Raw genomic sequence first — 12,213 nt, forward strand, 5'->3', positions numbered from 1 at the left:
GAATTTACCTCATATATAATGATTTTTTGATTTAAAATGTGTCATTGCATAAGAGTGAATTCGCACATACATAACCCACATAAAGCGAGGGAAACCTGTATTAAATCTGAATGGCTAATTAAATCAAATCTAAGTCTCTCTCATGCAGACAAGGTAGATGTATTCTAGGCAAACATTAGGAAAAATGCCTCAAGACCAAGTCAGATGTCTTGATCCTTAGTGGATAGACCTGCAAAATCACTGTTTAATTATGAATCATTCCCTATATATGAAAGAACCTGGCAGGAAATCCTCCATTTCTGTGGTAGTAGAAGGAATTTAAAATCTTGTCTGACTGAAGAAAGCCAGAGTTCACTGAATGTGTCTTTTTTATCTCTTGACATTACATTACAAAAGCAGTGCCCTTTGCCTATCTTCAGAAAGTTTTTTTAAAGGTAAAATGGCTCTAGTCCTTTAGCAGAATGTATGGAATAGACAGCTGTGCTGTAAGTGCAAAATCCACTCAGAACATCTTCAAAACCCCTAAAGCAGTTTAATCAAATGAGTTTATCAACATCAGTGAAGTCATTCTGTCTGTTTAGATGGGCCTGTAGCCAGACAAAAATGAGCCTGTAGAATCTTGTCATTTGGAGGCTTTTACCTCTCTCGTTGTATTTGACATCATTTGTAATCAGATGTAACGTGACAGCAACAGCTTGACAAACTGGATAATACACTTCACTTGCAAAAATCATGGACAAGGACTGCAAACACATTTTTATTTAAGTCATATCATGTTTATGTATAATGCGGGGGGCGGTTGCCACAGATCTTCCATAGAAAGGCTAAATAAATCTTACATTTTTTATCTTTTAATGCCGTGCTTTTGGTATTTTTACCAACTACACAGAAAAAGTTAAGTTTCTCCAGTCATACTAATTTATTTGGACAGCCATTTGGATATACACAAGCTAAAAAAATTCTCTATTATTTTTACTTCTGCTCCCTGAAGAGCATGTGCCCCATTTTCTAGCTAGTGTGTTTCATAACCTCTTATTATTTACCATATTGGTTGTGAAAGGAGGGGAAAGAGAGAAAGTCTAGTTCTCTCAAAGCTCAAGGACTTGGATACATTCCCAAACATGTCAATCCTGAGAGTGACACTCATCCTATGTCATACTGTGTTCAATTAACACCTATTCTGTGGCTCCACAGAAACTTTTGAGGATACCACATACGACTTTTGACAAGCTTGGAAGGAGCAAAACATTTATCCATGGACGGCTTCCTATATTACTTAACACATAAGCCTAATATATTACTGCATAAAAGTGATATTCAGGATCTCTTGTTATCCTGTCTTCTGCCAGGAGAGATAGAAAAGGAAGAAATAGGAAGACTGCCTTTTTGTCCCTTTCATGTTAGGACAAACAATCTTTGGACTGAACCAAACTTTGCTTTGGTATATATTTGCAAGATCTTTGAAATGATATTTCAGGCATAAACAAGACATGTTTTCTAAGGTTTATGCAGTGTTACAAAGAAAATTGAGCAATGCAATGGCAGAAGGACATATTGGCTAGGTACAGACATTCAGAGTGCTTGAGTCAGAACTGATCTAAGTTACGTGGTTTTCTAAGCGGCATAGCTGAGATCGGTAATGAACAGAACACACATTTACCCTTTGGTGGGAGGGGACAAATCTTAGACCAGGTTACACCATTTTAAACCAGTCTGTGTGCGCCAAACTTCTGTTCTGAGTATAGACCGATTTCTGTCGAAAAGTGTAATGTCTGTACGTGGCCATTATGATTATTTTATGACCCGCTGAATTCATTAACTGGTGATTTTGTTCTTCAAGTCTCTATGATGAGCAGTTCAGTCTGATTTTCTTTTTCATTTTCAGTCTATCCTTATCTAGCAATTTCTGCTTAGGATACACTAATTAAAAATAAAATTAAAAAAAAGGGTCTCAGGCCCACTTGCAAATCTTCACCTGGGAGAGAACTTGTGCCCATAGGAGTAGCTTGTACCGCTTTTACTTTAACCCTTCAGGAAACCCTCTTTGGAGGTCTCAGCTTCAGAGTTGGTAGTTGTAGGGCAGGAATGAGGAAATTAACTAGATTATCCTTGCTCTAAATACCTTAAGGAAAGCAGAATAAATTAATATAATTTCTGTTCTACTTTTCTACTCATTTTGAGGAATCTGATTATGAAACTACTAAACTTAACCTAGACCCTAAGACCTTTGTTTCCAGAGGCAGAAAATAACCATGTGGGTCAGAACAATATGTCAGCATCCTTTTCCTCCTGTAGCTCCCTCAAGATCCATGTGATATCAGTGGATCATGGATGTTTTCTTCTTTATGAGTAAATTCTGAACTCATTCTCTTCCCTAACAGGAATTCAGCAAAACCTGAGTTTTGTAACTAAAGTATATTTCTTTTCCTCTCTCTGGTGTGGGGGTTCCCCCCCCCCCACACACACCCATATACAGAAGAATGAACATGTGTGTAAGGCTTTATGGACTTGGCCTAGACAATGATTCACTAGAATGCCCTATATACAGTTTGCCATTGTAAATGAAAAATATCAGTTTACACAAACCCTATATATAAGGACCTGCCCAAAACCTTGTGGGATCTGCCCAATTTTCTTAATTAAACAACTTGGTATTAATCTTATTAATATATTATATTATATATGTTTTTCTTCAGTACTCTGTTAGCGTATCTATATTCCTTGCTACACAGAAATGTTTAAAGAGAGACAGCATAGCCTATTCTGTTCAATCTCCACATGATAGTCATCACCATGGTATCAGTGAACCTTAGCCATTTGTTCATCTGATGCAACATATTGCTTTTCTTATTGGACATATTTTATCTTTGCCTTTTGTAAGAAAAGATTTTAGCAGCCATTTTATTATCTCTGTCCCTTGAAACTTATATCCATAAAAACTACATTTGCTGAACACTCAGAAACTAAGTAGCAGTTTATTAAACAAGGTATGCTAAAAAGCAATAATTAAAGGGAATCAAAATAATACATTCACTTTTCTTATTGAACATTTTTAACCTTTATTATTATAATAGAATTACAGTCTGACATAAAATAAAGAGCTTTTGCTAAACTCTGTAAAGCAATACATGCTTCTGCCATAAACAACCTCTATTAGATTTAGGTTTTATTGCCACATCACTGCACTGAGGTGCAATAAACATTCAATGTCATCTTTTTAAAATTATCCCACGAGTAAACAGAAACTGTCCTCTATAAGAGTGTATCATTATTTTCAAGGAAGACTTACTATTATTACATGGTTTAGCAAAGCACTGTAAAAAAGCTACATAGAGAATACCTTGTCTTTGATAAACTGTGCAATCAAGTTTATACAGTATAATACTATTCACATAGACTAACAAACTAAAAGGTGATATAATGCAATCATTGCATAGCAAAAAGCAGACTATTTAAGTAATATTCACATCTAATGTGCAAAATGCAGACCAAAAGTAGCAATGAATTGCTAGTAAGGTAAAATACCCTAAATGAACACACTAGATTAACGCCAAAAATAACAAGATAAACAAGTACACAGAAGTTAAAGAGCCATATTTTATTTTTTTTCTATACATATATCTACACATGATACCAGAAGATGAAACATCCCCTTTAATAAGTTCCAATCAAATTACTCATCAAGTTTAGACAGGACTAAATGTTAGACAATGAAGCTTCATTAATTGTTTTCTAAATAAATCGTTAACTATTTTTAGTACTGAGTGGCAAACTTTTGATTTATTGAGAGAGAGTTTATAAAACATTGCCTGAAACGCAAGTATTAAACTTGGCTGTCTCATTAAATATTCCACTGAACATTCATGTGGCATTGTTTTAAATTCATTCAATATTCTGTTTTATGGATTCTGAATTAATACTTGCAAAACCCCATCAATCTCTTGAGCTCTTTGAAAAATCCTTATCTGAAATATATATTTCTAAGTTCTCAGTAGTAATGAAACTGACTATAATTTGTTTAAAGGGAATACCATACCTGCAAAATGGACATCTTGTATTTAAAGCCCTTACATATTGTTCCTACAAATATATTGCTACAGTAAAAATGAAATGTAATAAGTTTACTCAATAAAATCTATTTTACTGTACATTCTTTTGTGTATGATTGTTTGTATTTAATGCTACATATATTACATCACTTATTGTAACAGTTATGTATCAGCAAATATAGCAGTAATATACAGATGATTTTCTGTCTTAACAAATATTTTACCAGTTTTACCTACCAAATATAATCCCATACTTTAGTATTTATAAATGACCTGAGCAAACCAGTCATTTATCTAGTATACATTGGATGACATTGTCAAATTGCAAGCTACTGTACACTTCACCACTTTAAAAATGGATTCAATTCCAAGCACTTTCTACTCTGTTTAGCCTTTCAAGTACTACTGACATTTTTTATGCAGGCTCTAAATATGTTTGTTTAGCATTTAACAACATATCAAGAGCTAAGAGGTGAACCCTACATAATATTTGAAGAACACAACTTTAAAAAAGTAAAAAAAATGTACAATCTCATGCTGCATATTTACATATGTTATTTAAATACTAATTTCTGTCTTTCTTCTATCCATAAATTTCTGTCTAAAGCTTTTTTTAATGTATTATTTTATAAAAGAATACATTCAACATATCTAGAGCTTGCAAAACTGTTTTTTTTTCTTTCTAAAACATACTGACAAATAAAATCTACCTGCTGAAAACATCCAAGGATTGGTTTGATTACGCAGGGTGCCAAAAGAATTTAGGTTCTGCACTTGATTGTGAACTGATTCTTATCTAGTCTAGTGACAACATAATGCTTAAAACAAAACTGCAGTAAGACAGCACATTAAAGCATTTGTTACCATTAGATCATATGTATTACACAGTGATCAACTGTATCTAGAATATGCAGACTTTCTTTTCTTTGAAAAATAATTAGTAGTTATGGGATTGGGAATTGAGAAACAAAGAGTAGGACAAATAAATATCTTCTTGAATTCAACAAAACTGAAAGCTTTGTGTCCTTGAAAAGAATATAAAGTAAATAGTGCTCAATAATTGGTAAGTACACTACATCATGTGCAACATGAACATTGTAAAGAATATTTTCCCCCCACAATCATTTTGCATAAAAATATCTTTCACATACATATACAATATCTTTGTTGGGACATTCAGTAATATGCTATCTACAAATAGTTTAGAATTGTTTTCATTACTAGAATTTTAACTTTCTCTTTTTCAGAATCAGGGTTCCAAGGATACAGCCTACGCATAGAGGGTTTCTTTCTTATTTTTAAAATATATATATATTTTTACCTTTTTTTAAATAAGTATCCTTCATTTTCTTTAAGACAGAGGCAATGAAGCAAATGGGAATTACTGTGTGTCAAAAATTGGAAGCAATTCCCAGTGCAAAAGAATAAAACTACATGAATTAATGGGGTTATTGATGAGGAGTTGGGGCTAGCTGGGGCTCCCTGTTTAAATAAGTGGCCCAGTAGACTAAATTAAAGATACCAAAGAGCAATGGGAAAGCTATTCTTGATAGTCGATCAATTTTGCTGACACTGTTAAAAGTTTTCTTCGGTTCTGCAGGTTTTGTTTCTGGTTTAACTTCTTTGGGCTCTATTGTTGCGCTTTTAGCAATGGTAGCCAGTCCAGGGTCCCTTGCAATGTTAGGGGTATAACTTGTTGCTGCTGCTGTATATGTGTTGTTTTTCTTAATGAGAGGATCCTTCACTTTCTTTGGCTAGGGAAAGAAAAGCATAGATGTTATAACACAATAAAACGTTATCACGTAGGGGTATTCCTGTGCATATTAACTGTGTAACAAATTGGGGCAAAACAGAAAATAGAGTATATATATGTGACTTAGTTAAATCATTCAGTTGAAGAACAAAATATACCCACTCATTTAATTACTTTTTTCCATTCAGGAAGAGCTGTTATTGATAGCAAGGCTCATCAGTGTACTGTCTCATATTTAATACAATATCAAGAACAGCAGACCAAACCAACATAATGTTGGTATTCTAAAAAGCTGTACCTTTTTCCCAGAACAAAGGATGCCACAAACACTACTAACTTTAGCATTCAGCTATCAAGACAAACAACACTTTATGATATTTTCTCACAAGTCATACTCAGAAATATCATTTGTGACACAAAGTCTGCTGAGTACAGACATTCAAAAAGCTCAAGGCAGAATCGATCCAATCTACACCGCTTTCTCTAAGATGAGTAGATTACATTGGAAATGAACAGAACATATGTTCACCCATCAGTGGGAGAAGGCAGGCAGATGCCTGCACTGATCAAAGCCAAAAGGCAGGGAGGTAGTCCCACACACCTCCCAGTGTACCGCATATTGCTGAGGGCAGCTGAGCCCACCCAAACAGGGGTGATCCCTGATTGACTGCCAGGCACATGCCGCCTACCCCCTGCTGCCAGCCACAGGAAGCAAGGGGAGACAGCCAAGAATCTCCCCCTCCCTCCTGCAGCCTGGCTTTCCAACTTCCTGCCTGAGTCACCGCCACTACTTCTCACAGCCACAAGCCACTGCCTCTCACTGGCAGGCAAGCGGGGGAACAGAGCCCCTGACCCCAGTCCCAGACCGGTCCGGTCAATCTCAGCTCAATGGTTTTGCCATTTTTAAACTAGTTTATGTGCACTAAACATCCCGTCTGTTACAAGGTTAGACGGGTTTCCAATCACTTATACCAGTTTATGTATAATGTCTCTACCTAGCTGAAGAGAGCACTTATTTAAAACAAATACAGCATATGGCCTACATACATCCCTACTCAGAAAAGTACTTTGGACTTATGCATGTGTTTAAGTGCTTTGGTGGATTATAGACTTAAGGGGTGGGTCCTCACATGCAAAGGCATATATATGTTTGTCCTGGCACAAATAGCAATGGCACACATTTGTACTGTTGCTTTGTGGCCAAGGGATTCTGGGGGCCTCCTGGAGCAGGCAGCACTGGTATGGCTACACAGAGATTGGCCGGTAGCCAGAGCATAGATCTGGATGGCCAGGCTCAGTTTTTGGTGGCACACCCTGCTGTCATATGCCCCATGTGCATTTTTTTTTTTTTGCACTTTCTTTAATACATTTTAATACTAGTATAATACTAGCTGAAGTTTCATTCAGAATGTGTGAGCTACATACTCATGTATTTTTTTATCTTTGTTTTAAGTATCCCTATATCGTGCTGACCATGTTACAATTCAGTTATTTTTTAAATGGTCATAGCTCAGGAGAATCCTTATTTTTTAATTCTTTATGCCTCTTAAAGTCAGTTCAGCTGTCTTTAATTTATTTGGCATATGGCAATCCCAGTTGGCATAAGCATTTTCTAGTGGGCAGGCCTATGCTGCATAAGGGTAAAGCATGACAATAAGTGAGGGAGAAAAAACGGTGTGCCAGAAGAACCATGATTTAGCCTCCATATCAACTATGACAGATCATTTTGGGACTGAGGTATTATACAAACTAGCAAGCAGTTCAGCTGCAGCCAGAGGGAGGATTTGTCAGGAAACCACTGGGTGAATGGGAGACAGCTGCAGGGAACACAAAAGCCTGGAGAACCAGGACAACCCCAGACTAGAAAAACAGGAAGGTTTGAAGTGATATGTTTCCCTTATTCAGAAAATAATAGAACTGAAGCCTAAAAAGGGGGAGGGAGGAAACTAAACCAGACTCTTTGTAGCACATCCTTTGGCTGTGAGGATAAGCTAGGAGTTTGCAACAATTTATATGCCTGAAGCTGAGGAAAGGCTTCACATCCCCTTCAGCAGAAGCACAGTAAACTATTTCTGCCTAAAAGATGAAATAATCATCTGAGATCCTTATGTAAAAACTAATCTAAACATAAGCAGACATAAAGGAATCTTTGCACTTATCTGTCCATAATCATCTGGAACTTTCACTTTTCAAAATGTATTTAGGATTCCCTTTTCACTTGTAAATCTGTGTAACTTGCTTGCTCAGGGCAGATCCAGGCCTGTTTTCTTCTTATTCTAGTAAGCAGCAAGAAGCCCAACTAAATGAATACCCATGTCAAGGAAGCCTCATAGGAGAGTCATTCTGGAATCTTATTAAAATACTATGCAGGATCTGAGCTTGGCAAAGCACTAAATGCAATCAGGATCTTAATAATTTATTTCAAATTGAAGTTTATGAAAAAGTAATATGATGACTAATCAGAGCCCTGCATTTTATTCAGTTGTGAAATTCTGCTCACCTTTTCCTTACTAGACATTCTTAGTTATTCCCCAGCAACTAATTCAGTCTATGGGATATAACTGTTATGCATTCTATCACAGAATACACAAGGATCCTTACCTTACTAAGATTACGCCTATACATAAAATAGTAATATTTTAAATGATTCTTGAATGTCGGGGTTTGGGGGGATTGTATAATTATAAATGAGCACCCACATCAAATAAAATGTTTGATCATAAGTAAGTAAAATGTGTACCAAAATATTGGACACAAAGGATTAGGCAGATTTAGAAATATAAATTCATGTTGTATTCTACCTGAAATGGATTTGAAACTACTCTTAAAATAGGCTATAGCAAAGTTATATAAATAAGTAGAATTGAACAAATCATTTCAAATGGAAGGTACAGCCATTATTTAATTTACGATATTCCTTTAGCAAAGAGCTTTGCAAATTATAAACCTAACATCATTGTTAATTCTTTGTTTTTGCTTACCATGATACTCTGGGAGTCTCTCTCACACAAACCCTATATACATTAATCTACCAGTTTCTACTACACCCTGTAAAATATAAGTGTATGTGTGTGTGTGAGAGAGAGAGGCTGTTGTTTCTTTTTCTTTTTTTTAAATAACTGGAATATGTCATAATGGGATCTATATACATACAAGAAGAGAGATGGCTAGAAAGAGGGATGAGAGGTGACAGGTCTCATATATTAGCCTCATTCAGGATTAGTTCTGCTTAAGGATTTCCTGGTATCCTTCTTAAAGGCCCCCCTTCAGCCAGTTCTGGCATGGCTTCTAGAGGGGCAAGCTTCTGGATCCTGGTTTTTCCTTGTCCCTGGCTCCCATGGCTTTCTGTAGCAACCCTACCCCAAAGAGGTCCTTTCTGCTTAGCTTCTGAGAAGGAGGGCAGGAGTTGCCTCTCGCAAGGGTGGGCTCACAGTGCCAACATCCCCAAAAGTATAGTAAACATCTTCACTTTAAACAGTCTTTGATGTGCCACCTAGTTCCCCCATCCACCCTAAGTCTCCTGTCTCCTCCCAGCTCCTTCAGAGCCCTTTTTGTCCTCTTCTCAGACACAAGTTGCCACATAAGCAAGAAGTGTAACAAATTATAGTGGTTAACCCAGGGACTAACCCTTGCCCAATATAATGAAACGTTATTTGAAACCAGTGGTGCTTTACCCTAGGCAGGCCCTAGGCAGTAGGCAGTAGGGCCTGTTGCTAGGCCTAGTCCATTATCTTCTCCTGGGGTGAAAAGGGCATCTAGATGTCCTACTATGAAACTACTTACAGCAAAAAAGCTATCTGACCCCAGCAAGAGCTTTAGGCTAGAACTCAGCCCATTTAGCTTCTATCTCCATAAAGCAAACCACAACACTTTCTACTCTATAAACACAGTCTATAAAACTACCATATTTTAAAGCCAATCACTCTCTTTTTTTAATTCTTTACTTTCCAGAGGCACACAAGGTTCTCCTTGCTTGCACAATATGAAAGCCATTGCCTTCATATTACAAATTTGTGTTTATTTTCCCTCAATTCAGATAGAACTTATCAAATGCCAATGACAAAATGCTAAAAGAAATTTTTATCTACTGGAGAGTTTTTTAGATAAGATTTTTATCTAAATCTTAAATCATTGCTAGCGTTAAATCACTCATTTCAGAAACCAGCAAAGGCTGTGTAATGCATATGTATTTTGGGAATAGAATCCATGTATTAGCTTACACAATGCAGAGGCTCACATGGACTGCTCATAAGTTATTTCTTCCTATTGTACCCCTCCCCCCACTCCCATTTCAAACACAGTTACCCATACTTTCCACATAAGACATGAGAAAAGGACTTAATTCCTTAGCTATTTACCGCTGTTCAGGCTGATAGTGTTTTAAAAATGAAACTATAACTAGTTTCCATTCTATTTATAAAGAGCAAGTAGTCTCGTGACATTGTTGACTGATGATCTCATATAGTGAGTGCAATTTAAAAACTTCCTCTCCTTTTATAGAACACCGAAAAATTAACAGACTTATGCTACATAAATATCACATGTTTTCACAAAAAGACATGTCATCTATTACTGGTAGCGTCTATTAGCCTTACCTTTTCAGGAACAACACTTTTGCCATCCCATGCATAACCTCTCTTTGTGAAGTAGTTCACTGTCGCAAATTCAATGAGGGCTGAAAACACAAATGCATAGCACACTGCTATAAACCAATCCATAGCAGTGGCGTAAGCTACCTTTGGAAGGGAATTCCTTGCACTGATACTCAAGGTTGTCATTGTCAGGACAGTTGTCACTCCTGTAAGATAAACATTTTAGAGACTTTGTTTAGGTAAGTGGGAGCATTTTGTCTTTGATTTTTCAACATGTCCAATACCATAGAAAACCCTAATTGTTTGTTCTTCTGCTATTATAAATGTAAAGGAGTAACAAGCCCCTGGATCTGTCATGGCAGTAGGAACCCTGAAGATCATCATCTTTCATGAAGCCCTTAGAATCAGATTTTGATATGTAACTGCCAAATTCAAATGAAATTTATTCTTGCGAAAATACTGCTACTCCCACAAGCTTAGTGAGTGGAAGACCAAGAAATGCTTACTGGCATTACCCATAATAAAACAGCTGTTGGTTATTCATCATTGAACCACTAAAAATTCAGAAAAATAACAGCAGAAAGAAAACAGTATGTTTGGGTTGGTAGAGAGATAGAGATGTCCAGCCAGGCTACTGAGATTTCCTTTTTTAAAAAAAATAAAAACCATGCATAGTATTATTAGATATACCTAATAACATATCTGAGACCTTTGTGTTTCACACATCTGAAAGCTACACTTAATAGACTAGAGGTCATTTGCCTACTGAAGTACCCTGTTTCTGATTTCTATAGTGAAACAATGTTTCAGATTAAGACATGAAACAAAACAGTTCCAGCTAAATTCCTTTATGACTCACTGCTAATCAGAGTGTCTCACAGCATGAAAGCTGACTTTTTTGTAGATTGTAAACAAATTCAGTTGTTAAGTTAAAATCTCAATTTTCTTAATTTTATTTCAAATGTATTAATCATTCCACCAACAGAATTGAAACTGTAACTCATTATTTGTGGTCTGGTAGCCTCCTGGGGTTTATGACTTGACATACTTTCCTCTTCTAACAGAAGACTTGTGAGGGGTGAGGGGGATGACTAAATCCAGTAGATGCAGCTGCAGCAACAAGCAAAGCAGGGACTGCTGCATCAGCAAAATGGACAAGAACTGTGCAGGCAAGGACACTAAACAGCCTTGGGCATAGGGGTATAGCTGGTGGCTCCTTTAACACTTTAAAGAACAGCTAGGAGGAGCCAGCCAAAGACTGCAACTCCTAAGTACAGTTGTGGAAGCAGCCCAAACGGGGACTGTAGGGCATTCAGAGAACTATAATCTTTCTCTGTCATGCTGATGGGACATTTTCCCTAACCCATAGCCTCTTTACCTCATATATCCTATTTAGCTTCTCTTTGACCTTCTACTCTACCCTGTCCTTCTTAGCCCCATCTATTCCTTGTGGTCTCTTTTAGCTTTTCCCTATGTAAGTAGCAGAACAATGCTAATAATAATAGTAAAAATTGTTCTGGAATATTTGCTGCCATCGCATTTGCTGCTACACACATCTACTTATGTGTATAGCTCAACCACCCCTTGTCCTTTTCAATGTAGATTGTCAAAACTTCAGGCAGGGCAGGGGAAATACCATTGCGTGTTTTATAGTGCAAGGTACAATAGGGAAATTATGCTTGGAATCATGCTTGGAAATCATACTTAAACACAGCTATCATAACAGGAATATTAATTACTAATAATACTAATAACAACCTCTGTTCCCATCTAGCAATAATAAGTTGTATAGAGAGTTGCAAGTTATTTTTTCTTCCTG

At 36.6% G+C, this 12,213-nt stretch overlaps 1 protein-coding gene across 2 annotated transcripts in view; it reads right to left on the reverse strand.

Annotated features, from left to right (window-relative positions):
• Window positions 1–3,088: 3,088 nt before the first annotated feature.
• Window positions 3,089–12,213, reverse strand: part of GABRA1 (gamma-aminobutyric acid type A receptor alpha1 subunit) — a 60,743-nt gene continuing 51,618 nt past the window's right edge. For both annotated transcript variants that reach the window (XM_019534882.1, XM_019534883.1), the window contains 2 exons: window positions 10,398–10,600; window positions 3,089–5,803 (listed from right to left, as the gene is read on the reverse strand). In XM_019534882.1, the coding sequence (XP_019390427.1) occupies window positions 5,498–5,803; window positions 10,398–10,600 (509 nt within the window). In that variant the 3' untranslated portion in view covers window positions 3,089–5,497. The remainder of the gene's footprint in view (window positions 5,804–10,397; window positions 10,601–12,213) is intronic.

Source organism: Crocodylus porosus, unplaced genomic scaffold (genome assembly GCF_001723895.1).
Source record: "Crocodylus porosus isolate Cpor-Errol unplaced genomic scaffold, CroPor_comp1, whole genome shotgun sequence".
NCBI lineage: Eukaryota > Metazoa > Chordata > Crocodylia > Crocodylidae > Crocodylus > Crocodylus porosus.